General features: G+C 33.0%; 4 protein-coding genes across 8 annotated transcripts in view; 2 read left to right on the top strand and 2 right to left on the bottom strand.

The window, feature by feature from the left end:
* Positions 1–230: 230 nt before the first annotated feature.
* Positions 231–4,339, bottom strand: LOC101892396 (chromatin-remodeling complex ATPase chain Iswi). The gene is made up of 6 exons (XM_005185423.4): positions 4,149–4,339; positions 3,747–3,964; positions 3,415–3,669; positions 1,019–3,134; positions 797–957; positions 231–736 (listed from the first exon to the last, which is right to left on the bottom strand). Exons 1-6 carry the CDS (start codon positions 4,200–4,202, stop codon positions 481–483), a joined length of 3,060 nt encoding a protein of 1,019 aa, XP_005185480.1. The 5' UTR covers positions 4,203–4,339; the 3' UTR covers positions 231–480.
* A 717-nt stretch (positions 4,340–5,056) lies between these two features.
* LOC105261934 (transposable element Hobo transposase) lies at positions 5,057–9,379 on the top strand. 4 transcript variants are annotated; one of them, XM_011295019.3, is made up of 8 exons: positions 5,057–5,213; positions 5,337–5,609; positions 5,675–5,865; positions 5,927–6,256; positions 6,336–6,875; positions 6,936–7,301; positions 7,368–8,052; positions 8,121–9,379. In XM_011295019.3, exons 3-8 carry the CDS (start codon positions 5,851–5,853, stop codon positions 9,287–9,289), a joined length of 3,105 nt encoding a protein of 1,034 aa, XP_011293321.1. In that variant the 5' UTR covers positions 5,057–5,213; positions 5,337–5,609; positions 5,675–5,850; the 3' UTR covers positions 9,290–9,379. The 4 variants fall into 4 exon arrangements, with proteins under 4 accessions (XP_011293321.1, XP_019893001.1, XP_019893003.1 ...); XM_020037442.2 differs by having other exon boundaries at positions 5,331–5,609; XM_020037444.2 differs by lacking the exon at positions 5,337–5,609 and having other exon boundaries at positions 5,128–5,213; positions 5,812–5,865.
* Positions 9,380–9,880: 501 nt separating this feature from the next.
* Positions 9,881–11,524, top strand: LOC101892567 (acylglycerol kinase, mitochondrial). The gene is made up of 2 exons (XM_005185424.4): positions 9,881–10,031; positions 10,274–11,524. The coding sequence occupies exon 2, from the start codon at positions 10,298–10,300 to the stop codon at positions 11,477–11,479; it is 1,182 nt and encodes a 393-aa protein (XP_005185481.1). The 5' UTR covers positions 9,881–10,031; positions 10,274–10,297; the 3' UTR covers positions 11,480–11,524.
* Positions 11,525–13,948: 2,424 nt separating this feature from the next.
* LOC101892734 (proton-coupled amino acid transporter-like protein CG1139) overlaps positions 13,949–27,912 on the bottom strand; it is a 32,729-nt gene continuing 18,765 nt past the window's right edge. The window contains exons 1-7 of one of the 2 annotated variants that reach the window (XM_005185425.4): positions 27,118–27,291; positions 19,050–19,123; positions 18,758–18,986; positions 16,019–16,140; positions 15,415–15,954; positions 15,097–15,341; positions 13,949–14,782 (exon numbers count right to left, since the gene is read on the bottom strand). In XM_005185425.4, coding sequence (XP_005185482.1) covers positions 14,619–14,782; positions 15,097–15,341; positions 15,415–15,954; positions 16,019–16,140; positions 18,758–18,986; positions 19,050–19,123 — 1,374 coding nt within the window. In that variant the 5' untranslated portion in view covers positions 27,118–27,291 and the 3' untranslated portion in view covers positions 13,949–14,618. Of the gene's footprint in view, positions 14,783–15,096; positions 15,342–15,414; positions 15,955–16,018; positions 16,141–18,757; positions 18,987–19,049; positions 19,124–27,117; positions 27,292–27,912 lie in introns of those variants that run through there. The other variant, XM_005185426.4, reaches the window with a different exon arrangement.

Genomic DNA, 27,912 nt, shown 5'->3' with positions numbered 1-27,912 from the left:
CACACAACAAAATTGTTTATAATGTCTCTTTATTTTAAAATGTTAAGGGCATACACTTTATTACAACTATAATACCGTGCAACAAAGAGGTGTATGTGATCCATGATCTGTTGGGTACCCACCATATGGGTGGGGGGGGGCTAAATATATCTCGGAATACCGACTCCACTGTTTCTGCCTGCTTCAACGTAATATCGTATATTATACAAATTAAGAAACAATCAATTGAATTATTTAAAACAAGGTTAGAATTTAATTTTGTTCATTTTTTACAATTTGGATTTGAATGCTCCAAACATTTTACATCAGAATCTGCACTAGAGTGTGGTGCTATAATCTGGCTACATCATAAAATTAAGGAAATGTGTATGCATTATTATAATAGAAAAAACTTAAAGGACGAGAATATGCTAAAATTAATCTCTGTTTAATATTATCTTAGGTGTAAGTTATTAGGAAGTCGTCACACGGAAACTGTGTTTACTTTTTCTTTTTCTTGGCGTTTTTCTCGGTGGCCACTACTTCGGATTTGCGTTTCTGATTGGTTTTAGACGAAGGAGCTGCAGCTGGTGCATTCGAGTTTTTGGTCACCTTTTTCTTCTTTTCCTGGCGTTCTTTTTCCTCCAATTCGAGATTTTCACGTTCAATTAGGGTTATAAGGGTATTGCAACGCCTTTGTAATTCCAAGGCTGTGCGAGATTTGATAAACCAATCGAAACGGAATTGAGGTGATGCTCTGTAAAAAACGGGGTCATTGGTTAAAAAACATAATTTGATATAAAAGTCAAGTCTTTACCTTATAGCAGCTCTTAGCTCTTCGTATACATTTTCCTTGTCAAAACCAAGTTTGTGCAACATACAGACCAAAAATCTATCCTCAATTTCGGTATAATTTTTACCCTTGTTGTTGCCATACTGTAAACGGAGTTGATGGAATGGGGCTCGGTATCGGGACATCTGAAACAATGACATTAATAATTGATTTCTTTTGAACTAGAATTTTGTTTAAGTTTCCTACTTTCTGATCCAAAGCCTTTTTAATGGAAAGACGCCTTTGAATTTTGCCCTCACCCCTTTCAATTTGTGCCATTATTCTCTCAATATCCTGCAACTCATGACAACGTTCCCAAAACGCCGCATTATATTCAATAACCTCTTCGGGAGTTTTGCCCTCAACATCCTTGGCGATGTTTTCTATATCATCACGACCATATTTCTCATTGGCCTTAATAAATTGATTGAAATCACGCTTGCTCCAATTGGTAAATCCTAGGGTTAACAAATATTCCTTTTCAGCCAATTCTTCCTCGGTTAGGGGTTCAGCTTCGTCGATTTTACGTTGCTCTTCTCGTTGAACTTTTGTGGCCTCAGATCCCAATTCCGGATTTTTGGGTACCTTATAACCAACTGTCTTACGGAAGTAATAGATTTCCTGGTCAAGAATCTCAAAGAGGCGTGGGGGGAAGAATTGGAAATCTTGTACAATGGGCTGTTTAGGTGGACGCGGTGCTTTGGGAGCCTTGGGTTCTGATACACGTAGAGCCTCACGGAAATAGGCATCCACGGCATAGTTGGCTTTACGTTCTCTCTTTGGAGGTTCTATCCAGTTACCCAAGGCATTGAGTTTTTGTTTCTCACGATAATCTTCACCCTCAAATTGATAGACCGAAGATGAGGCACCATCCGCATTTGTGTCCATCGTGAAGGTGCGCAAAGAACTTTCACCCAACGAATCATATTTAGCCTTTTCTTCCATAGTTTTGGCTTCTCCACGTTCCAGAATAGTGTCGATATCTTCATCGGTCAGCTCAGAATCCTTGGAAGCAAATACATGATTGGCACCAAAGCGAATGATGTTCAACATTTCATCCTTGTTCAATTGATTGCCTGTATTGTTGGTCAAACGTCCTTGCTGTATAACCATTTTATCTAATCTCAATTTTATTTCAGCCCGTTCAACAATCTTCTCCTCCACAGTATTCTCAGTAATAAAACGGAAAACTCGTACTTGTTTCTTTTGACCAATACGATGGGCACGATCCATAGCCTGTAAGTCCATTTGAGGATTCCAATCTGAATCATAGATAATGACGACATCAGCAGTGGCTAAATTAATACCCAAACCACCAGCTCTAGTGGACAACATGAATATGAACTTGCTGGAATTTTCGGCATTGTATTCTTGAATCTGACGGTTACGATCTTCATGTGGTGTCTGACCATCCAAACGGCAGTATTGATAGCTACGCCACAAGCAGTAATCTTCCAAAATATCCAACATACGTGTCATTTGTGAGAAAATCAAGACTCTACTACCTTGGGCTTGCAATTTGGGCAATAGCTTGTCGAGAATTACCATTTTGCCGGAGTTAAAAACCAAATGTGTATCTGTAGTGTAGGGTGGTCCAGGTTCAGCACCATCAAACAAATATGGGTGATTGGTACATTTACGCAATTGCATCAAAATATTTTGCAAACGCATTTTTTCCAGTTTACCAGCCCCGTTAACAACATCGATATCCTTCATTAATACTTTAGTATACCATTCTCTTTGCATTTTTGAAAGACCCACAAAGATTTTAATTTCTTTTTTGGGTTTCAGACGTTTTTCGACTTCGGATTTCAAACGTCTCAACAAGAAGGGTTTCAGCACTGCATGCAATCTCTGGACTAAAGCATCATCGCCCAAACAGGAGTTGGTATTAAACCACTCATCGAAATCCTCGGATGAATTGAAAACATCCGGTAGCAAGAAATTCAATAAAGCCCACAATTCATGTAAATTGTTCTGCAATGGTGTACCGGTAATCAAGAGACGATTGGTGGTCTTGAATTCTCTTAAAATTTCTGATAATTTTGATTTTTCATTCTTTATACGATGAGCCTCATCAATGACCATATAACGCCAATTGAATTTTTTAAATACCGATTTTTCACGAATACACATTTCATAAGATGTTACACAAACATCCCACTCGCCGGGCAACAATACGTCACGTATAAAAGTGTTACGTGCTTCCTGATCACCAATCAGGCATACCGCCCTCAGTGATGGGCACCACTTTTGGAATTCATTTACCCAATTTTGGAGAGTAGATTTGGGTACAATGACAATATGAGGACCGGCTTGATTTCTGTAAGAATAAAAAAAATGTGAAATTGCGGTCCATATTATGTTGTACATCACATGTATTAGGTTTTTTGGGTGTTCGTGTTAAAACAAATAAAAGAAAAAGGGCTAAAGAACTTTCTTAGTACTTCCAATCTCTTGTCTTACCAGTATACTGACATTAGAATCTAGAGATTCTATAGCGCCATTTTTTATGGGAAAACAAGATAGGACGGACTTTTATGATACGATCATTTAGTTCTATAAATTGACTAAGTCTAGCTATGTGTAATATAACAACTTACTTGAAATGCTTTAGGTAGCCCAACAACGAAATGGTTTGCAAAGTTTTTCCCAAACCCATTTCATCGGCCAAGATACCGTTGATACCGTTTTCATGCAGCGATATCATCCAGTTGAGACCTCGAATCTGATAATCACGTAATTCACCACCTTTAATATAGGCCGGTGATGCTTCAAACCGGAAAATATCTTTGTTTTGAGTATCTTCAGCCAATAACTCTTCATCTTCTTCCTGTTCGGTCTTGCGATGGCGGTGGCTGCAAAAAAACAAAAATGTTTACCACACACACATTCACACAAACTCGCCTATGTATGTATGTGAGCATGTACTTACTCAGCATTCGATCCTCCGTCTTTTTCCTTATCCTTAGTCTTTTTTGGTCGACCTTTCGGTTTTGTGGGACTCTTGATGCTATTGCTCATAAAATGTGTGAAAATTTCGGTTTGTTTTAGCAAGAAATCAAAGCGTTTACTGCTATCCGATTTTATTTTATTGTCATAGCCCTCCTCCTTTTCACCCGAAGATGAAGTTTTCTCCGAATTTGTTTCATTCTGCAATGGTAAGAAATTTTTATTCTAGTACTTCCAGTTTAAGAAGGCTTGCAAACTTCTCAATTTGCAGTCCGCTTGTCTGGGATAGCATCCTTTTACAATCCAACACACTACATTTTCATGTCTCGGTGGCTGCGTGTCTGTGTGTGTAGGTGATTGCAAAAAAAAATCAATTATTTCTTACCGAATTCTCCTCAGTCGCCTCAGGTCCTTCAACCTTTTCTTCTTCATTGGACATTTTGTATTTTTAGCTTCTTAGGTTTTGATTATTAAATAATTTAATTTTTAACTGAAGTTTGATGTCTTTCTTGCTTCCTTTTTACTGCGAAAAACCAAGCCAGCTGCAACACACACCAACCAAGTAAATGCGAGAAAAATTACCGCGTTTTAATCGATAACACATTGCTTTGTCGCTTGTCAGTTATCGACAGAGTTGCCAAGTTTTGTAGTTATTGTTTGAGACACAAATATTTCATGAGAAATTTCGGGAATTTAGAATATAATAGCATTCCATTAATTTATTTTCGCAGTAAGATTTATTCAGTAAGAAGTTACCGAGAAAAATACGATTTAATCCCGCACGACAGAGAGAAACATTGAAAAAGTAAAAGAACAGCATATTGCAAAACATTTGCAAAAAAACGGTTCCCTCAAAACAACTACAGTGCAAATTTTACCGGCAGAAGTCTTTTAATCCTTTTTTTGTTTTTACATTTTCATTACAAAACATTGCTCTATTCCAGAACCTGCCAGAATCTACTATTTATTTACTTTATAAAGGGCAAATCATGCAGTTCTGGAACAGACCAATATTGGACAATAAAGAAATATTAAACATATAATAAAACATAAACCATTTCCATACACAAAAATAACCTTCTGCAACAAATACCCATTATGATGACTACGATCATTACGTCCGTTACTTAAGCAATAATTATACTGTTCGAACTTCGAAGAATACAATAACAAACAATTATCTCTCAACGAAAAGGCTGACACAAATAATAATTTATTTCGAATGTTTATTGTGTTTTAAATAATATTACATTGCTATAAAAATGTGAGGAATCATCGTTTTTAAATTAGATCTTCTTCACAATAACGTCATGCCATCCTGTAACATTACGATAACATTGAACATCGATAAACAAAACAACACTGCTATCGGATAAATATTCGGAGAGAGAATGAGAGTTCAGTGTGTTTTCGTTTATTTTGGTGTTACGAGCAGATAATCAATTAATACGTACGTACTATTATTGAAAACTAATAAATTCAATTGTTGGAAAAAATTACTAAATTAGCCTTGCTATTCAACCCAACACAAGATATTTTACAAAATAATTGTTTACTTTCGTTCAAGCGGCAGATAAGAGTTCATTTACTTACAAAGCAAAACAAGACAAACGAATGGTAGCAAAAGTATCCCAAGACGACACAACACACTTTCAGGGTATTTTGTGAACTTTATGGACATTAGAAAATGCAATCTACAAATTTCAATTTTAGTTTTGATTTTTTTTTTTCACATACATTTGAAACAATATCAATTTCTATTTGATTTGTTTTAAAATAATTAAATTCAAAACTACATACACACACAAAATACTGGCATCAATTAAGCTGAATACTAGTCGTTTTGGTAAGTATATTGCAAAACATTCATACTTTAAATTAATAGTTGGAAAATATTCTCTGCATTAACAGTGTCTATAATAGCAACAAGTTTAATCAATTACGAGAAACATTCAGCACATCTGGAGTTTTTGTTTTGAAACAATTTCAGAACGCCCGTTTTTTCGTCTGCAGAGGCTTTCTATAATCAAACTCTCCCTTCTTTACAGTTCTTTGGCAAGTCCTTGGTCATACCTACAAATTTAAAAATGAGTAAAAACGAAGTAAGTTAATGATCATTAATGACCTATTAAAGAACAGTGCATTTTTATTATTCTTTATTAGGCAATAGAAAATTCCTGCAATGTAGATATATCCATGGATGAGGATAGGCTATTTTTAATAAAAGCCAAACTAGATAGTGGCGAATACAATCTCAGTCCCAAACGAAAAAATGCCTATGTCTGGTGTATATTTGGAAAAGTTGAAAACCACTTGGGTGATGAGATATCACCCAATCTTGTGGCTTGTCGATTTTGCCATAGTGTTCTAAAGTATACAACAAGAACAACTTCAAATTTAGTCAGACATAAGTGCTACATTGCAAAAATGAAGGAAGGTGCACTGACAAAAGAAGCAGTTGGAAAAAAGTGTGCCAAACCAGATGGTAACGAGGTGAGTCAACGATTTATTTGTTTGTTGAAATAAATATTTCTCCATTATGTACATAATGCTAATGCTGCGAGTTGAACAGCCTAAAACAGGAAACCCAACAAATGATGATTTTTTGAAGGAAAAAGCCAGTTTCACTTCAATATTCACGAAAATAAGAAAAGGCGAATTTAAAATAGGCAATATCACAGGGCGAAGCAATGTTTGGCACATATTTGGCACAATTGAAAATCGTTACAATGAACAACTACATCCTAATCTTGTAGCTTGTCGTATTTGCAATCATATCTACAAATTTAATGGTAGATCAACTTCAAACCTAGTTAAACATAAGTGTTACATCAGGAAACTGAAAGAAAATGCATTTGGCTCGGGAGAAGAGGAAAAGTCAGAAGGTTACATCAAGAAATTGAGAGAAAATGCCTTTGCCTCGGCAGAAGAGGAAGAGTCAGAATTTAATGTAGACGCATCTTTGACAGAGGACACATGTTTCAGTGAAGAAAAGTCACAATTTAATGCAGATGCATCTTTGACAGAGGACACATGTTTTAGTGAAGCGGAGGAACTTAACACGGAGATTAAAACAGAAAAAGAGGAATTACTGACAACTTTCACGGAGGAGGTAACTAGATTATTCTCTTTTCAATGATTAAAATGATTAATTTAACAAATATTTTCCTAGAACATGGAGGAGGACGATCCCCTTAATAACAATAATAATGAATATGTTGCAGACCCTTTCAACTACTCAGCAATAAAGTGCAAACTTCTAAACGGTGAATTGAAGATAAATAACAGAGAAGGGCGAAGTAATGTTTGGACAATATTTGGCAATGTAGAAGATCCACGGGGTCAGGAGTTATATACCGATCTTGTGGCCTGTAGAATTTGCTATAAAATTTATAAAAGCAATAAGAGATCAACCTCAAATTTGGTTAAACATAAATGCTACATGGAAATTGAAGAAAATTCCGCAAAGGATAACTCTTACCGCTGTGAATTGTCCATAGAAAACGCCAGATCTCTTGCAGGGAGCAATGAGAACGATGTAAGATATATTCATACAATAACAAAATATATACATATGACTAATAAGTAACATTTATTTTCCCAGAGAGTGGATAGTCCAACTGATTTTCCTGAAATTGATAGCCTATTGGGAATAAAGTCGAAAATTCTAAGTGGGGAGTACAAAATAAGTTGCAAACAAGGAAGAAGTAATGTTTGGAACATATTTGGTAAAATTCAAAATGAATTGGGCCAAGAATTATATTCCAAGCTTGTGGTCTGCCGTATTTGTTATAACATTTATAAATATAATTTAAGCTCAACTTCGAATTTGGTTAAACACAAATGCTATTTAAAACAGGCAGAGGAAAACAATGCTTCAATTGAAGTAAGTGCTGATTTCAAACAAGAAGCTGTGCGAATTTTTACTGAATGGTCCATAGAAAATTGTCGATCATTTAAAATGGTTGAGGATGCGGGCTTTAAGAAGCTCGTTGAATTCCTTATTTCCCTTGGCGCAACGTATGGCAAACAGCTGGATATAAATAGTGTTTTACCAAATATAACAACAATCTCTGGAAAAATTGATGACATCTACACCACATGTCTGGATGTAATAAAATCGGAAATATCATCAATCAAGGATATTGGATTTGGATTGACGGCAGATATTTGGTCAGATACATACCTAAACCAATCATTTTTGATATTTACAATGCACTATGTCAGGTATGGGTCATTGTTTAGAAGACTTTTGGGTATTAATGTTATAAATGGCAAAGCATGCACAAGTAAGATTACATAACATTAGCATTTTATTTAAACATTCTAAATCATATTTCGATTTATTTTTCTTTAGAGCAAAACATTATCGTGAAAGCCAAACGTTTGCTGAATTATTTCAATTGTGATTTGGAAAAGTATGCCGTCATTGTAACAGATAAAGAAATTAATATGACAACGGCATTTGCCACATATAATCACATCACGTGCATGACACGTTTAATTCAGGACGCCATACAAAATGTTTGCGGAAATGTACCCGCCGTTAACACTCTGTATAAGAACTGTGTTAATATTGTAAAACATTTGGGGAAATTCCAGCAATCTACTCCCATTAAAAGTTTTATGGAAAATTTCTACACAACTTCTGGTGACACTGTCTATGCAATGTTTAGTTTTGTTGGAAAAAATTGGCAAGAAATTTCCCAACATAATCACAAAGATAATGAGATTGTTGAAATATCTCAAATTAATATAAATGAAATTAACGATATTCTCAATATTTTTGAGCCATTTCAAGATGCCTTAAAAGTTCTACAGGATGAATCAAATGCAACACTGCATTTGGTCATTGTTTACATACATCGTCTGCGAAAGTTATGTGCCGTTGAGCCCAAGGACTTGGAAATTATAAAGGAATTAAAAGCAAAACTTTTGAAGTATTTCGATAGTTCAATTATGCCCAATGTAACAACAATTCATAAAATTGCCTTGTTTCTTTTCCCACCTGCCAATAAACTGATCCAATACGACACTGTGGAACGGGAACGTATTAAATCGGAATGCAAAAAAATCATGGAAACGTATTTGGAAGAAGATCTTGCCACAAATGAGGAGATTGATGGCGATAATAATGCTTCGACATCCGCAAAAGACGATATATTTTCTGATTTTATTGCTCAACCGGACAAAACGCAAAATATCAGCGCTGTCGATCACGAAATTGAAATGTATGAGGGAATTCAAATTAAATTCAGTGATAATTTCAATGTTCTGCAATGGTGGCATCAGAATAAAAATACATTTCCACTGTTGTACAAGACAAGTTGTAAAGTTTTAGCGGCGCCCGCCAGTATGGCATATTCGAAGGATATTATTTCTTTGGCTCGTAATTTTATAGCTGACAAAAAATACATTATTCACCATAAAAATGTTTCCATTAATAATATAATGTTTCTGCATTGTAATTTGGAAAATTTTGATTTAGAAACATTTTTTATAAACGAAAACAATGTTGAATCATAAAACATTTACATTCTATGTATATATGTATATAATTTTAAATTTTATTAGTTAAGAGGTTGAAATATTTTTATATGAATAAATAAATTTTTAGCAAGACTAAGATAAGAATAAATAACCGTTTCTTTTTTTTTTTAAATGACAAGAAAAATTTGAAATGATATTTAATATAGCCAGCTATTGAACTATATGTCCCTTTGTTAATGTTTTCAGTAATATGAAAACTTATAAACCTGAAATTGTAGAAGACAACCATTGGAATGTAATATATAGGTTGTAGAGAATAGTTGGCACCATTCATATATAATTCTGGAAATATCTTGTGCATATTGAAATTTGTAACAAAGAAAAAACTTTATCTTGGAACTCCCACGGAATCTTAACAAAACTACAACATTCCCGTGAAATTTATAATACCTAAAAGGGTGGCAACATTGACGTAGTTTTCATGTTACTTTACTATGTGGCAGCGCTAGGACAACAAGAAGTCGTCATGTCTCATTCGTAAACAAAGGGTTCTTGGACTTTATGCACTACACTCATTCGTAAACAACGGAGTTCTCGGGGATTTTGCTTTCTGTTTATTTTTTAACGGGCATTATCCGTTACCTTCCTATTTGTTGCGTTGGGGACGTCTTTTATTTCGGTGAGTGTTCCGTTGTTGCTTGTCAAAAGCGGTATTACTTAACACGCGCTGCTTTCGCCAATAAAAACAATACACGAATTAATAAATTAATGGAAAGAGGTAAGTAAAATTTAAAAGATTTACAAAATATAGAAAAGAAAAATAGTCACGATGACCGGCCTACCACTCACGCACAACAAACTATGATGACAAACAAAAAACATGAATGATGCGGACCATGACCACATACTTCCATTGGTGTAATTCATTATATGGAAATAACCTTGGTCATATCACTTAAAATGTTAACAGTAACAATTTTTTTTGGAAAAATATTTTTAATTGTATTGTTCCCTTTTCAGAAAATATCTCTTCCCGGCCACATCATGTTCAGCTTTGTTAAAAATCACTGGAAAAAGCTGGCCTTTGTTTCCGTTCCACTGGGTTATGGTTCAAACTATTTGTGGACTGAACATCAGATATCCCAACATATGCAAGACGTTTGCCGAAATCTACCCGAAACTTCATCGAAAATACCACAAAGAGCATTGGTGGTCATCAATCCGGTGGCCAATGACAAGTCATGTGAGAAGACATTTCGAAAATATTGTGAACCCATCTTGCATTTAGCTGGCTATTCCGTGGAAATACTTAAAACTAAAGAAATCGGTCATGCCAAGTCCTTAATTGAATCATTACCAATTTTGCCAGATGTTTTGGTTATTGCCGGTGGTGATGGTACGTCATCGGAGGTGGTAACCGGTCTTCTGCGGCGTAAAGATGATCCATGTCCAATTTTGTTATTACCTCTGGGAGAGCGCAATGAAACGGTTTCAGCATTTCTGCCCGTGGATTCGAAGAAAAAAGTGGAGTACGTTAAATGTTTGTCCGCCTGTGTGTTGTCATTGCTACAGGAACGATTACGTTATCGAAATGTCCTAAAATACGAAGTATTGCCCGATGAAAGTGATCCTGAGCCACATAGACCAATTTATGGATTGCAAAAGTTCTCATGGGGTCTTTTGCGTGACATTGAAGCTAAAAAAGATAAATATTGGTATTTTGGTTTTCTGAGACATCATGCCGCCGCCTTGGCCACTAGCTTCACCAATGAAATGTCTCATAGCATCAAGGCTAATTTGACATGTACACCACCCTGTCCAGGATGCACAAAGTGTGCTGAAACAAAAACCCATACCCAACGTGTTTTTAAGAAGCTGTTTGTCTCGAAACCATCTTCGCCCATGGCTGCAACGGTGGTCAATGATTCATGTGGCCAAAAAGAGGAACATAATGTTGAGGCCAAACAAATGGACATTTTATGGAAACAAAATGGACAATCATTTGCCGAATTGAATACAGAAATTATTGAAACCATATCGGCGGGCATTGACTTCGTTACAAACATTAAGAAAAAGATGGAGCCCTCGCTAATGCTCAAGAGTCGCACAGTTGAGTTACAACCCAAAGAATTCGATATGGCCACCTACACCATTGATGGGGAGGAATATGATGCACGTGCTGTAAAAATAACGCTGTTGCCAAATCGCATTAAGTCCTATAGTTAAATTGATTTTTATTATATAAAGGAAGCGTTGTGAAAACGATTAAAATATTTTTTTAATTTATTTGTTAATGGATTGGGTATAATAGGTAGAAGAAACGGATACATAAAAACATTGCACAATGCTTCTAAACAAATGGGAGTGCGTGGGGTGATTTTACGACACGGATCCATCTACTTCGTCTAGAAAAAAGAAGGTAAGTAATACTGGAATAGGTTCAAAAGAAATACTGAAAAACAACCCTGTGGCTATGCCGACTTTCTAAATCAAATATGACAACCCTTTTCTCACGAATGTAAATGTTGACAGCGACTGTACCTCAAGTGATTTATCCGTTTACTCCAATTTTGGCATACTCCATCCGGTGTCTCACAAATTAATGCTTCAGGCTTGTCTCTATCATGGTAAAATTAAGATGGTAGTCTTTTCAAATAAACTTTCCCATCTTTGCATTTTTTGTAATTTAGCTTTTCAAATTTCACTGCATGGAAAACCGGTTCCCATCTCTGATTTGTGTATGTACAAAGGATTTATAAATGGTCTGTTTCAGAATTTGCACGAAACTACTTGTTTTGCGATTTTCTCCGATATCATAAAGGGAAAATCGGTTATCGTAGTAACAATTACATTCTCGCAGTTCTGGAACAGACCAAAACATACATTTTGACAATGAGATGTTGTCAATTGAATAATTTTGAAAAATTTGTAAACATATGATTTCATGAGTTCAATTTCTTAATTCTAATTTCTTAATTCTACCTCTCTATATACATGTTTTTTAACATAGCTCTACAAAAAATAGCCTAAAATCTCCTGTCCAGAACATAAAAAAATTTCACCGAACACGTCTCTCAATACGCGCGCTGTGTAGCATGTGGCATCGTGTTATTGAAACCACATATCATTCGTGCATTGGGGCACACAAAAGTTAGATATCTCACGAGGACGCTCACCATTCGGAGCTTCTTTGAAGAAGTTCGCTCCAATTTTGGATGCATGGGTAGCTTTTTGCAATGCTTCTGGCTGATCTTCTCTCCAAAATCAACAGTTCTGCTTATTTACGTACCCATTGATCCAAAATTTAGCTTCGTCACAAATTGGAAGAATCCCGCAATGGACTTTCTTAACGGAACAAGCGTTTTGATAATAAATTTAAATGATATGCAAGCGTTGTCCGTTTTGTAAATTGAAGATGTTTGACAGTGAGGCAAAATGCGAAAAGTGCGTGATTGTTAACAAAAAAAAAAAAAAAAAAAAAAATAAGAGACATAATCCGTCTGATAGAGTCTTTATGAGCTAAAAGTACGTTTAGATTGATGAAATCTACTCGATCTCAAACATAGATGTTCCGTTGATGGCATGGCAGAAGAATACAGGTAGATACATGGTACAATGAATTCAAGGTAGAGCAGAACTACCATATGATTTAAATTTTTTTTTTATTTTTCTGGGTTAATATGTCAACTTCATTTGCTTATGTGTGTGTCTTCTTTTCAAAAATAAAAATTTTTTCAAATATAAGTTGATTTTTATATGTTTTTATAATTCGGTTATTATAATTCGTGTTTTTCAACAATTTTAATAAATTCAAATAATTTTTCATTCAACATTTTCAATTCCAAAATTGGTTTGACAGTTCATTGTCCCAGCAGCTGTGTCGTTGCGTCTACCTATATTCTTCTACCATAGTTGATGGTACATCACAATTTCTATGATCTCAAATGTCAATTCCCTAGCGTATACGTTACGTAGTATCCATTAGATTTACGAAACGTATACGCTATTGAAATGACATTTGAAATAGAGTGAAAGTAAAATTTTATTCCCTATTTTATATTTTTTCCCTTCCTTTAGTACAAAATATTTTGTCAAATATTAACAGATCAAAAATTAATTTGGTCTTCGACGTGAAAACCACACAGTGACCATTTTTAAGCTGAACGAAGCGTGAAAATATAATACTGTTGGCAGCTATAAGTGGCAACAATAAATAAATTTGAGGCATGTTGTATATTGTCTGATTAGTTGTGGTTGGTCATGTATCAGGGTTAATCTGGGTAAAGATTTTGTATGTAAACGTACTTTTAGCTTTAAATGCAAAATTCTTGCCAGTTGTACGCCCATATCTAAGGGAGACCTACAAAATATAAATTTGACAATAAAAGGGCAACAAATAAAAATACCTTTGTAATTGTACCATGCGATAAAAAACTTTTTTTTTTTTTGAAAAAAATTATATTTCTTTTTTATTTATTTGACTTTGTTAAAATCGCTTAAAATAACAGGGTCAATCTGGGTAGAGATTTTGTATGTAAACGTACTTTTAGCTTTAAATGTAAAATTCTTGCCAGTTGTACGTCCTTATCTAAGGGAGACCCACAAAAAATAAATTTTGACAATGAAAGGACAACAAATAAAAATACCTTTGTAATACCATTTTTTTTTTTTGTAAAAAATTATATTTCTTTTTTATTTATTTGACTTTGTTAAAATCGCTTTGAAATCGTAATATTAATACATATTTATGTATAAAACTTAATAATATAAAACTTAATTGTAATTTAAGTACAATTGTGCGCATATATTTAGGAATAAATATCACTAAGGGCTTGTGTAAAATAATGGAAAAAAAATAATAGTTTGAGGTTATGGCTAAAATGTTTACAAATTTGAAAATTTTCACTTAAAGTAAATTCATAATACACGTATGTATGCTTCTTTCATAATAACTTATTTTTTTTTTTAAATTTTACACAGTTCCTTAGGGAATTTCCACACTAAATTTAATAAAAAAAAAGACATTAACTTATGAAATAATATCAATTTCCAAGGGCAGTCTATTAAGTTGCAATAAACAGAAAGCACCTTAATTTCAATATTTAGGACTAAAATTTAAAACAACAATTTTTATACTTGGTCGTTTTCTAAATATTTGCAACAATAAATATATCTCTGTTTACAACAAGCACAAAAAAATTAACAATAACATTTGCTTAGAAAATATTATCCACAATTTCAAAAAAAATAATAACTAGATTATATTTAAACTAATTAAACCTATTTGTGATTAGATCTAATATATAGTTCACAACTGTGGGGAATGTGTTAGGGTAATGGGCGAGGATTGTGTTTTGTTTTTTGTTTATTTGTACATGTCAATGATCTCTTCAATACTGACAGTTGCACCGGCCACCAGGGCACAAATGGCTAAAATGCACAGTAAAACGTTTTTGATAAGCTTCCATTTGGCAAAACCCATATTGGGCCATAAGTAGACGGACTCGACAAAACTGGGCACGAAAATACCTGAAAACGAATTAGAGAAATTAATATTAAATCAAAAAATTTATATTTTATATTAAAGCAAGTTATTGCCAACCATGCTGCTTGGGAACATTGATGTGTCAAAACATTTAAAATTTTTTGTCAAAAATAAGTAGACTTTTATATGTTTTCTTATACGATGCAGATCATATGTTGTTACGATGTGTATTTTTCAACAGTTTTTTGAAAATTGCAATAATTTTTCATTCAACTTTTAAGATTCTAAAATCGGTTTGACAGTTCATTGTCCCAGCAGCTGTGTCGATGCGACTACCGGTACCATGTTGCCAACTTACCAAGCAGTGAGAAGAATACAGCACCAACCAAACTAATGAAGGGTTCCAAATTGGGTATGGCAGCAGCAACACCACCACTGATTAAAATAATACCCGTTCTAAGAAGAATCTGGGTTCTATTGTGATTTTTAGGATCGAATTTATGACTGATTTTCTTCCACAGAATATCATTGGGCACATAGAATTGCAGGCCATAGGTAAAGAGAATGGCAATGGCCATTAGCAATTTGGCGGCATCAGCCAATCTAGAAATTAAATAAAAGAAACATCTTTTAATAAAACACCACTCCGGCTATCAAAAACTCCAATCAAACTTACGGTGCGCCATCTGGTAAATTCAATGTAACACTTCCACGCACAGTTGGACCATAACGTACATAGCCAAAGAAACCAATGATGGCATACAGCGAAACAACCGTTATCATAGCCGTATTCAATACACCCGGACATCCCAAGAAATGTTGTGGTTTCTTCATGGAATTCTCGACAGGCATAACTACACCAATACCTTCCATGGCAAAGATGACAGTGGCAAAGAACAAGGGTATTTGCGTAACCTTGGCCACAAATGGTTTATCGCTAAACACCAATGGTACATTGAACATATAATACAGGGTGATGCCAAATGTAACCACAATAAAGACATTCGCCAAAGCCGAAAATGGAACCAGCCATTTTAAGTTGCGTATTTGTCCAATAAACAAACAGGGTATCAGGGTTAGGGCAATATAAATGCGTACATCCCACTTAAGATTCAAATCATAATTGATTACATCATGAAATGAGGTAGCAATAAAAACGATATAAACACAGGCAGCAGCATAATAGGTGGCCATTAGAGATCCATCCACAAATTGTCTGGGGGATAATATAATATTATTAACATTTTATTTTTACGTTTCCCTTTGGGGTTGTGACTTACTTGGCAAAGTTTGCCCATGGCCTCAAAGGTTTTGGACCATATTCGAAAACTTTCTCAGCGGTTTCGGAAAAGCTCAAAAAAGGCACTTTAGCATCTCGGCAAATGTTGTGAGAGGTTTTGACCTAAAAAATTAGAAATGTTATTAAATAACACCGATTTAAAAAATAATAAAAAGGAATAATGTAGCAATTTAAATAACGCATTTTATGTAAAAATGATATGAGTAAATCTAGTTCAAAATACATATAATTTGATGACTTGAAATTCTTCTCAATAGGTGATTTCATGAGCATTTTTGTGACTTGAAAGTCTGATCTTTACATGACTTGAATGTCAGATTTAGATGACTTTAAAATCAGCATTTCATGTGACTTGGAAGTCAGATCTTTAAATGACTTGAATGTTAGTTCTTTAGATGACTTAAAAGTCAACATTTTAGATGACTTAAAAGTGAACTCTTTAAGCTGCTATCAGACGATAAGGGTTTTACACATGTAATGTCAAATTGTTCACATTTAGAAGTTGCACACATCGTATGGTACATTGACGGCATTTTGAGTATTGAAGTACATGAGAAAAGTACATATGTACTTTTTCGATCACAGTGAGACCTTTTTTTTTACCGGAAAAATATAATTTAATCAAAGTGTTAAGCTGGGAATACATAAAGCGCATATTTGACTGGCTTAAGTCATCGGCTGGCTTCTTCGGAAATGAACAAAGGAGCCTAGGGCCAAAATCGAACTAGGTCAACCTAAAACTCCTTTGTTCATTTACGAAGAAGTCAGCCGATGACTTAAGCCAGCCAAATATGCGCTTTATGTATTCCCAGCTTAACACTTTGATTAAATTATATTTTTCCGGTAAAAAAAAAGGTCTCAAGGTTTCAAGGTGTGAAAATAAATAAATTAAATTTGTGGTAAAAAGTCTTCCATAAAGTAATATAATTAAAAAAAATGCAATATAATCACAATATAACCAAAGGTAATAAAAAACATATGCAAGCGTGGCATTGCAATCACACTATCACGCTTGAATTCCATCACGAATAATTTTTTTTTCTGGAAAATTCTTACCAAAATGCTTTTGTACGCTTGTAAACAATATAATGAGCTGTCACTGAAATAATTTTAACAGCTGTCAGACGAGTGACTTAGAAATGACAGCAGTCTGAAGTTGGTTGCAGTTTTTTCATCTCACCCTGCATGTATTTTTCTCATGTACTTCAATGCTAAAATGTCGTCATTGTACCACAGAAACCTATTTGGGTGACTTAAAAGCCATATCCTGGAGGTCAACTCTATAGATGTCTTCAAATTTATATATAGATGATATGACTCATGCTAAAATTAAGAAGGTGAAGTCATTTCAAATAGGCATATCAATCTCTGCATTTTCTGTAATTAACCTTGTCAAATTTTACTGAATAAACAAGGGGTTCCCATCTCTGATTTCTGTGTATACAATGGATTAATAAATATAAATTTTGGCAAAGAGTTGTTGTCGAACGAATAATTTAAAAAAAAATGTAAACATAAGGTGAAAATGTAAACTTAAGGTGAGAATACATAAAACGATTTTTTTGACTGGCTTCTTCGAAAAAGAATAAAGTGCCGAAATCGAACTAAGTCAACCTAAAACTCCTTTGTTCTTCTATGAAGCCAGTCGATGACTTAAGCCAGTCAAAAAGCGTTTCATATAGTCTGACCCTTAAGGCGAGAGTCTTCGGCTGACTTCTTCGGAAAAGAACAAAGGAGCCTAGGGCGGAAATCGAACTAAGTCAACCTAAAACTCCTTTGTTTAAAGATGGGACAAGACAGAGTCAAAATATGGCAACCCTGTGAAAATACCTCTGTTGTTATGATATCATAACAACAGAGTTGCCAATGTTAACTAATCGTAACCGCTAAGGCAATATGCATATTTTTGAAAAGGTCTGTGGAATAGAATTTTGAAACCAAAATTTTGGATTTTCAATTTTTTATTTGTTATTCGTTTCTGTAGTTGTCGTTTTTATATTAACATGTCTCTGCCACGAGCTGTCACTCTATGTATTGTAGACACAAACCATTTGCTCTATGAAGAAGCCAGTCAAAAAGCCTTTTATGTACTCTTGCCCTTAATTCTACTATGATACAACTGATAGAATGAATCGATCGATTTCAAGCCATATCATATATGAATTTAACCTCGACCCTCTACGAATACCCGGTATTGTAATTAAAGTATTTATTCATTGGAAAATTTATTGCAATACCATAGATTTACCATGCAATTTATACATGACCTGAATAACTTTGTTCGATAAGAAAATGTTCTTGACAAATTATGAAATTGGCTGCCATAATTTCATCGTCATTCCGATTAAATATCTAACAATTAATATCATATTACAAGTTGATTTTGCAAGCCTTGAACTAATTTTTGTTGTTTTCTTTTTTTAATAACGAGTTGAGTGATCTGTCACTAGAGAGACATTTCCAATTCACACATTGTACCCAGTTGTTGTAATAAATGAAAAAGAAAAAAATGACAGCTAATATTTGAAAAGATAAATTGTATTTGTCACTTATGAATCAATTCAAGCATCAAATTAAATAAACACTTAAATGATAATGGACCTATTCAGACAAGTGTTGCGGTACGGTGGTGATAGTATGACGTACGATATGTAGACAAACAATTGAATATTTGTGAAACTTTTTAACCCTTTCTCTCTGAGCGTCAAACTGAACTTACCAATATATGCACACAATAGGTACACAAGAAACCCACAATGATGGTGCCGATTAAACCAAATAATAGACCCGCATTGTAGAAAGCCATGGGCATAGCCAAAATACCCGTGCCCAAGGAAGACTTTAGTAAATGGGCCAAGGCTCCACCTGTTGATGCACCACTCTCCTGATCTCGATTGGCAAAGGGATCATATTCATCTATTTGTTGACCCTTTTCTGTAAGATTTGTTCTATGGAGAGACAAATACATATTAAAATCCAATTCCTTTACATATAATTTTTACTTAACTTACCTTGAATGAAAATCGCTTAAAGTAGCCACCGAACATGACTTCTCTTTCGATGTCGATATACTATCTGTGGACATCTGTTGTATGGCGGGAGGAGTAGGGCAGCGTGGTGAAAATGAAAATGCAAAAAAGATAAACAAAGTTAATTAATTGTCTGAATTTCAATTTACATTTTTAAATTAATTAGTAAACATTGTTTTTTTTTTTTGGTTTTGGGTGTGGGTCTATATATTTTTTGTTATTGTTCTATATAATTCCGAATGATTAATTATTTAATATTTATAATCTCATTCCGTTTTTTTTTTTTTGTGTGAAATATTAATGTTTTTTGTTTTTGTAAAATCACGTTTTTCCTTAGGAAATGAAAGTAATTGAGATCTAATTAACTAAAAAAATTGATAGAAATAATCATATGAGCTCTGACAATTTCGACGTTTAAAAATATGTCCCCAGATATATAGGCCAAATCTTGATCTATGAAAATATGAAATGTTAATTAAAAAAACTGTTAAAATAAAAAAAGTAAAATGAGGATTTTTTTAAGAATATATATTCATGGTAGAAGAATACAGGTAGATGCATCAACGCTGGGGAACATTTTTATATGTTTTCTTATACGACGCCAATCGGAGGTTAAGCATTTTTCAAAAATTTAAAATAATTTTTCATTCAACATTTTCAATTCAAGAATTGGTTTGACAGTTCATTGTCCCAGCAGCAGTGTCATGAATATATTTTCCAATAAGAGTACGTTTACATCTTACCGAATTTATTAAACCTATTAGATTTAAATAGTCAATTTCATTGAATATACGTCTAATAAATCCTTATATATGAGGTTAAGCCGACAAAAAGCTGTAATGTAAACATACTATAATAATATATTATAATCATGGTAGAAGAATACAGGTAGACGCATCGCTACAACTGATGGGACAATGAACTGTCAAACCCATTTTTAAATTGGAAATTTGAAAGGAAAAAAATATTCAAATTTGTTGAATACGCATATTATTATAACCTCCGATTGGCGTAGAATAAGGAAACATATAAAAATCGACTTATATTTGAAAAAAAACTCTTTAATAATTTTGACAGAGCAATGTTCTCAAGCGTTGAGGCATCTACCTGTATTTTTCTACCATGGTTAGAATTGAATTAATTCTCTACAATTAAAGGTGCAAGTACTTGAAGTCATGGCTAGGCGTAATAATGTCAAATTATAAAGGAAAACGACGGCAGGATTTTAGTGCGGCTTTGTAATCACTTTATGAAATGTCACGGCCCTAACATGCCTTTATATTTGTCATTTGTAAAGCAAGAAAATTAAGCCAGGCACTGACTGTGTTTTGGTTTTAAGACGTTGTGGATTTCCATTGCATAAATAAAATCCACTCATGTAAATATGCTTTAAAATGGTGAATCATTTTAGTATGTTTACACGCTGGCGAATAGGTCTGTTGTGTTGAGATTAAAATATTTTTTTACACGAATACACATGGTAAAATTAAGAAGGTAACGTCATTTTAAATAAGCATTAACGCTTGGGAACATTGATATGTCCAAAATTTTAAAATGTTTTATCAAAAATACGTATATTTATAAATCTTTTCTTATACGACGCAAATCGATGGTTGTTATAATCTAAATTTTTAACAATTTTTACAAATTTCAATAATTTTTCATTCAACATTTTCAATTTCAAAATCGGTTTGACAGTTCATTTTCCCAGCAGCTGCGTCGATGCAACTACCTGTTTTCTTCTACCATGGTATGTACAAGGGATTTATAAATACATATTTTGACAATGAGATGTTGTCAAATGAATAATATTTGAAAAAAAAATTGTAAACATATGATTGCATGACTTTACCTCCTTGATTCTACCATGCGAATACATGTAAACGGAATAAAACTGGTTAACTGTCAAACAAAAAAAAACTAGTTTACGTCCTTAAAAATAACCAAAAGATTTGAAGATAAATCTTAACTGTTTACACAAGGTAGAATTAAGAAGTGAAAGTCACGCAATCATATGTTTTTTCAAAATTGATTATTTGAAAACATCTAATGATCAAAATGTATATTTAAAAATCTATTGTACATTTTGAAAAGGTAAATTACACAAAATGCAGCGATGGATATGCTTATTTTCAATAACTTTACCTTCTTAATTTTACCATGCATTTGATAGAATATACATTCCAGTAAGCTATCAGTTGCTTGTGTAAGTGCAATATTTTTAAATGACGCACAAAAAATACATACTATTATATTTAAACTTTATATTGGGGTACAAGTACTAAAAATTCAAAGAATTGTTTATTTCACAATCAGTTGATTGTCTAAATGAAAACAAAAATAACAAAGATATGTTTTTAACATCTTCTATATTTGTGTCTAAAATTATTACGGTTTTTATAAATATTTTTCAATTACACATAAGCTGTCAAAAATATTCTATAGTGACTTAGAAGTCAGACAGAAATAATTGTAAAATTGTCAACATTGATATGTTAAAGTTTTTAATTTTTTTTTCAAAAATAAGTAGATTTTTATTTTGTATACGACGCCAATCGGAGATTGTTATGAGATGCATTTTTCAACAATTTTTACAAATTTCAATAATTTATCATTTAACGTTTCCAAAATTAGTTTGACAGTTCATTGTCACAGCAGCTGTGCTCTTATAATTACGCTACGTTTACATATATGTCCTTTATGGTGTTCTATGGCGATTTATTTTCCGCATGTTTCACGAAGCGGACATAAATTTAAACTTTTTCAAAACCAATACTTATCTGTCATTTGTAAACTATTTATTAATTTTTTGCCTATCATTCGTTCAACTTATCACCACTTTAAATCAAATTACATTTTTGACCTTTGCGCATTAAAGCCATAATTATAAAGCACTACTACTGATAAGGATGAAATTTCGATATTACAGGTAAATGCACTGCGCTTATCACCAGTACTTGAGAACTCGTGTAATAACCTTGATTATTATCACACAAAAATTGGAAAATACTCTCCCATGTCTTACTTTCGTATGGCACTTAGATTATCTTAAGTGTATTTTTACTGGACGCCAGTCAGAACCAATCAACAAACAAAATAAGGCAATTGACATTGAGATACCAACACAAGAACAAAATTTAAATGGTCACAATCTTTAAAATTTATTGAGTTATCGGGGCTGTAATTTTGAACGTCAAACGATCATAAAATACATGTGGGACAATATGGCTACATATGTATGTTGCGTGTTTTTCGCGTGCCATATAGATTAGCTTGGGAAAATCAACTACACCCACATTTGCAAAATCAAATTAACAAATAAATTCCATGCGAACAAATAAGGTAATTTGTTTCTTTGAAATATTGGCCCAAAAAAACCAAGCCCCGCTGACCACAATTTATGAAATCTTTTGAATTCGTTTGTCTTATCAGGGCATAAAATTGAAATGCAAAATAAATCATAAACTATTTGCGAAAAGCTTCAAATCATTAAGAAATATGGGTTTTATCATTATTAGCAATTTTGACATTAAGTCATAAATTTTGGGTAAAGCGCCAAGGCATTTGACTTAAGGTTTTATATTTAAGATCAATGGGTGAAGCAATGACATCAATTGTATTATATGGTCCCCACAATAAAATTCTGCATGTGACTGAAGAGAACACTTTGTTCGAGGCATGTTATTGATTTACGACTATCGGTATCGGCAGCGGTAGTAGGATCGTTGATAAATTGTTAGTATCAATATTGGATTATTGATGGAAATAAACTTCTCAGGGTGTATGAACTATATATATATATATGCATTTTACACTTATATACAAATAAACATATTTATAGATTTTCATTGGAATTTCCCTATAAATTGTTTATTTTGATAAGACATTTATATCGAAGGAGCAAATCGAATTCTATTAATGTCATGGAGAAGAAGTGCAATAAAGTGGAATACACTATCAATATACCAAATGACATTTAATGACAGAACAGATAAAATACATACTATCGATCCTTTCATTATAACGCATGGCAGAAGAATATAGGTAGTTGCATCAACCCTTGGGAACAATGATATGTCAAAAAAAAATTAAATGTTTTTTCAAAAATAAATAGATTTTTATAAGTTTTCATATACGACATTAATCGGAGGTTTTTATGATATGCATTTTTCAAGATTTTTTACAAATTTAAATAATTTTTCATCCAACATTTTCATTTCCAAAATTGGTTTGACAGTTCATTGTCCCAGCAGCTGTGTCTCTGTCAAATTTCACGGTATAGCTTCCCATCTCTGATTTGTGTATTTACAATGGATTTATAAATATAAATTTTGACAATGAGGTGTTGTCAAATGAATAATTTAGAAAAAATTGTAAACATATGATTGCATGAATTTACCTTCTTGACTCTACCATACACGTTACCCTACGTTTTGTGAGAATATTTAAAACGCTTTTTTACTTGCCTTAAAGGTTAGAAAACTTAAAACATTTTTTTGACTAGCTTAAATCATCGGCTGGAGCTGGAACAAAGGAGCTAGGGCCAAAATCGAACTAAGTCAACCTAAAAATTTTTGTTCCTCTACGAAAAAGCTAGCCGATGACTTAAGCCAGTCAAAAAAGCCCTTTATGTACTCTCACCTTAAGTCATCGGCTGGCTTCTTCGTAAATGAACAAAGGATTTTTAGGTTGTCTCAGTTAAATTTCGGCCTATAATTTATACTTGTTCGCCCTCCTTTGTTCTTTTACAAAGAAGCTAGCCAACTGACTTCAAATGTCAAATATATAGGGTGACGTATACCATATAAACCTTATTCATACATTCAAGGGATATTATCTGACGTATACGCTATGGAATTGACATTTGAGATCTTGTGGATTGAGCAAATCTAAACGTACTATAAAGAATTTATTGATCTTAAATCCTGTTTACACATAATAAATCCAGTGATTCCAACCATGGCAGAAGGATACAGGTAGATGCATCAACGCTTGGGAGCATTGATATGTCAAAAAAATTTAAATGTTTTTTCAAATATAAGTAGATTTTTATATGTTTTCTTATACTACATCATTCGGAGGCTATTATAATTCGCGTTTTTCAACAATTTTTAAAAATTTAAATAATTTTTCATTCAACATTTCCAATTCCAAAATTGGCTTGACAGTTCATTGTCCCAGCAGCTGTGTCGACGCGTCTACCTATATTCTTCTACCATGATCCCAACTGTCAGTGCCACTATGTTTATTGATTATATGTAAATATGTTTTTATAATGTTGACATTACTCTTTATATCATTTTAATTTTTTGTGTTTTTAGCTAACGTAAATGAATGATTGATTAGAGAGATTTACGGTGTATTGGAGAAAAGAGAAGCCTAGCTAAATCTTTCTTTGAGCTCAAAATATATTCTTCTTTCCCATATGTTTTACAAAAATGATGTGTTATAACAAATAAACCCATTATTTTTTTTTTCATTGTCCCACGTTCACTCAAATTCTATGCATTCAAGCAATACAGACGTCAGTAATAATGGTATGAGGAAATTTCATAAGCCAACACGTGATTTTTTAGAATATATAGAATTGGAATTCTAAAACAATTAATTTGATTTGTCTACGACATTTTCTCGTGTGCATGGTAAAATTAAGTAGGTAACCTTATACAATCTTATTTTTTTTTTTAATTTTCCTTTCGATAACAGCTCATTGTCAAAATGTATATTCATAAATCCGTTGCATATTTACAAATCAGAGATGGGAACATGTTTACTATGCATTTGAGTTTGGCAAGTTTAATTTCAAAAATGCAGATCTGATTATGTTTATTTGAAATGATGTTATATTCCCAATTCTACCACACTATTAACATTTTCTCTAAAATTTACACACATTTTCGAGACCTACAATTTAGTAGTTATTGATGGGGAGCTCGTAATTGGACCATTGCTCAAATATAATCGACAATATTAAATACGTCTATTTGAAATGAGGTTATATTCCCAATTCTACAACACTTTTTACATTTTTTCTCTAAAATTTTCACACATTTTCGAGACCTACAATTTAGTAGTTATTGATGGGGAAGCTCGTAATTGGACCACATAATAATTATAATCGAGAATATTAAATACGTTTTACAAGATTCGTAATTTTCTTCTACCTTTTAGAATGAGGCAACCTATATTTTTGTGATTAAACATCTACCATGGAATCCATGAGTCAATTATTACATTTATCTTTTAGCAATAGATTGGATGCAACGCAAGTTTTTATCTGACCTTTATAGATTGCGAGAACGTCTATTGCTATGATGAAGCAAACTTTAAGCCCTATTTACACCCATGGTAGAAGAAGATGCATCAACGCTTGGGCACATTTATATGTCAAACAATATTAAATGTTTTTTTTTTTTTTTCAAATATAAGTAGATTTTTATATGATTTCTTTTACGACGTCATTCAGAGGTTCTTATAATTCGCGTTTTTCAAAAATTTTTACAAATTTAAATAATTTTTCATTCAACATTTTCAATTTCAAATTTGGTTTGACCCTGCAGCTGTGTCGATGCGTCTACCTATATTCTTCTACCATGTTTACACCTAAAGGTGAGAGTACATAAAGGGCTTTGTTGACTGGCTTCTTCGTAGAGGATTAAAAGGAGTTTTAGGTTGACTTAGTTCGATTATGGCCCTACGCTCCTTTGTTCTTTTCCGAAAAAGTCAGCCGATGACTTAAGCCGTTCAAAAAAGCATTTTATGATTTCTCACTTTTGCATGTTTTAAATTCTTTAAATATACAACAAAACCTTCACGAAACTTACAACTTAGGGTGGAAATACATAAAGCGCTTATCTGGCTGGCTTAAGTCATCGGCTGGCTTCTTCGGAAATGAACAAAGGAGCCTAGGGCCAAAATCGAACTATGTCAACCTAAAACTACTTTGTTCATCTATGAAGAAGCAAGCCGATGACTTAAGCCAGCCAAATATGCAGCCTTAGTTTTAATCTATAACGTATTTTCAATGCTCTATCACCTTTAAGCTTGGCATCATGGCTAGGCATATTAATGTTAAATTATAAGGAAAAACGATGGCAGGATTCAAGTGCGGCTCTGGCATCTCATTATGTCACAAAATATGCCATGCGAAGACTTCAAGCTGCTCATGTATCCACATCTTTACTCTTTTAAACATTTGACTAATTTTATGAACTCTACGTCATTCGACATCTCGATGTTTAACTGATTATGGCCTTAAATATTTAATCGAATAGTTTTCATTCTGTTTTAGTATTATAACGTCATCCCTGGATCAAAGCAAGAATATTTAGCTGAATATCAATTTCTGACTAACTAAAATGATACAAATTTTGTTGAAATTTTCAAAAACTTAAAAAAACCTAAATTTTCTTAAAATTTTTAAAAAAATGTTTGAAAATGTAAGATTTTTTGAAAACATAAAAAAAATGTTTTTTGAGAAGATTTTTGAAATTTTATTAAAATTAAGAAAGATTTTATTAATTAACTCTTGAACAATTGTTTAGAGGGTCACGGAAAATGTCTGTTTTACTTTTATTTTTATAATCCGTATATTTTTGTAATCCATCTAAATTGATATGTGGCCATACAGCTTTACCGTTTGTGCAACTATGAGTTCCTTGTAGGCAACGAAACTAAAACTACACACTCTACCTTTCAACAAATGATAACTAATATTATTGTTTAAATTTTATGCACACTTTAGTTTAAATATCCTATTTAAAGAACATTGACATTTCATATTTCTCTTTACTTTAAAGCTCAATTCATTTCTCATTTGATTTATAACACAGGATCGTTTTTTATGTTTGTTTTAATTTCTTTTTAACAAATGTTTAATATTCAGCACACATTTAGATCTCAATGCATGTTTGTTTCTTTAAGGCACTGAACTGTTTTTTTTTTGTTCAAAAGTCCTTTTTGCACAAAGTTTTTTGTTTTTTTTTTTCTTTTCAATTCGAATTAATACACACACACTGGTTCACATAATCATCAATCATTTTCAAATTACCTTTAAAAATAAATACTGTTTTTTTTTTTGGTTTAAGTTCAATAAATAATTGCCTGTTGTTCCTTTTTTTTATTTCGGGACAGTGAAATAACGATTTTTCCGTTCAAATTAGAGGAGCCCACCAAAAGCCAGTCAACCGTTCTTAGTGATTGACCAACATTAACTGATCATACCAAAAATTGAATTAAGCGCCTTTGACTGAAATTGGTATCGACGATTGTTTTTTATTTTTTGTCGCGATTTTTTTTATTGTTGTGTATTTTCTTTCGATTTATTGAAACAACAGCAGTAGTAAGAGCAATAACAACAACTACAACAATACACTACTAAGTATTGAGTACTACATAGAAGTACGGACAAAACGTCAATGTGGCGGCCGGGCCGATAATCACGGTAAGTGAAGTACCAGGCTATGTTGATAGGTGTGTTTGTGTGTGCATGTGTGTGTTGGCGTTGATCATCAGGTAGATAGGTAGAATATGTACATATGTTTGTATGTGATTCTTCTCATATTGCAAATACTTCAAATGGTTTGTTTTTCTTTAAAAAAAAAATGAGTAAATATGCACTTATATTTGTGCCTACATACACATGTAACAGCGGTATTCGTGTATGTGTGGGGGTGCAATTAGCCATATATTTGATGATAAAAACCGTTTTTTTGTAATCAATTATTATGGGGTTTAATTAAATTGTTAATTTCCAGCTAGTCGGTCAACAACAAATTCTGTCAATTTCAAGTGTAGCTGGACGACAATTTGACACATTTTTATGTGTATATATTCATTGTGATAT

This window comes from Musca domestica, unplaced genomic scaffold (assembly GCF_030504385.1).
Source record: "Musca domestica strain aabys unplaced genomic scaffold, Musca_domestica.polishedcontigs.V.1.1 37, whole genome shotgun sequence".
Classification (NCBI taxonomy): domain Eukaryota; kingdom Metazoa; phylum Arthropoda; class Insecta; order Diptera; family Muscidae; genus Musca; species Musca domestica.
Note: the sequence above shows the minus strand (reverse complement) of the source record. Positions and strands in the feature narration are given on the sequence as shown.

Coding starts and splice junctions, on each gene's coding strand:
- LOC101892396 (XM_005185423.4), bottom strand. CDS start 4,202: ATGTCCAATGAAGAAGAAAAGGTTGAAGGACCTGAGGCGACTGAGGAG. Junction 3,670..3,746: donor GACGGAGGATCGAATGCTGA/GTAAGTACATGC, acceptor GTTTTTTTGCAG/CCACCGCCATCGCAAGACCG. Junction 737..796: donor GAGCTAAGAGCTGCTATAAG/GTAAAGACTTGA, acceptor CGTTTTTTACAG/AGCATCACCTCAATTCCGTT.
- LOC101892567 (XM_005185424.4), top strand. CDS start 10,298: ATGTTCAGCTTTGTTAAAAATCACTGGAAAAAGCTGGCCTTTGTTTCC.
- LOC105261934 (XM_011295019.3), top strand. Junction 7,302..7,367: donor CAGGGAGCAATGAGAACGAT/GTAAGATATATT, acceptor TTATTTTCCCAG/AGAGTGGATAGTCCAACTGA. Junction 8,053..8,120: donor AAATGGCAAAGCATGCACAA/GTAAGATTACAT, acceptor ATTTTTCTTTAG/AGCAAAACATTATCGTGAAA.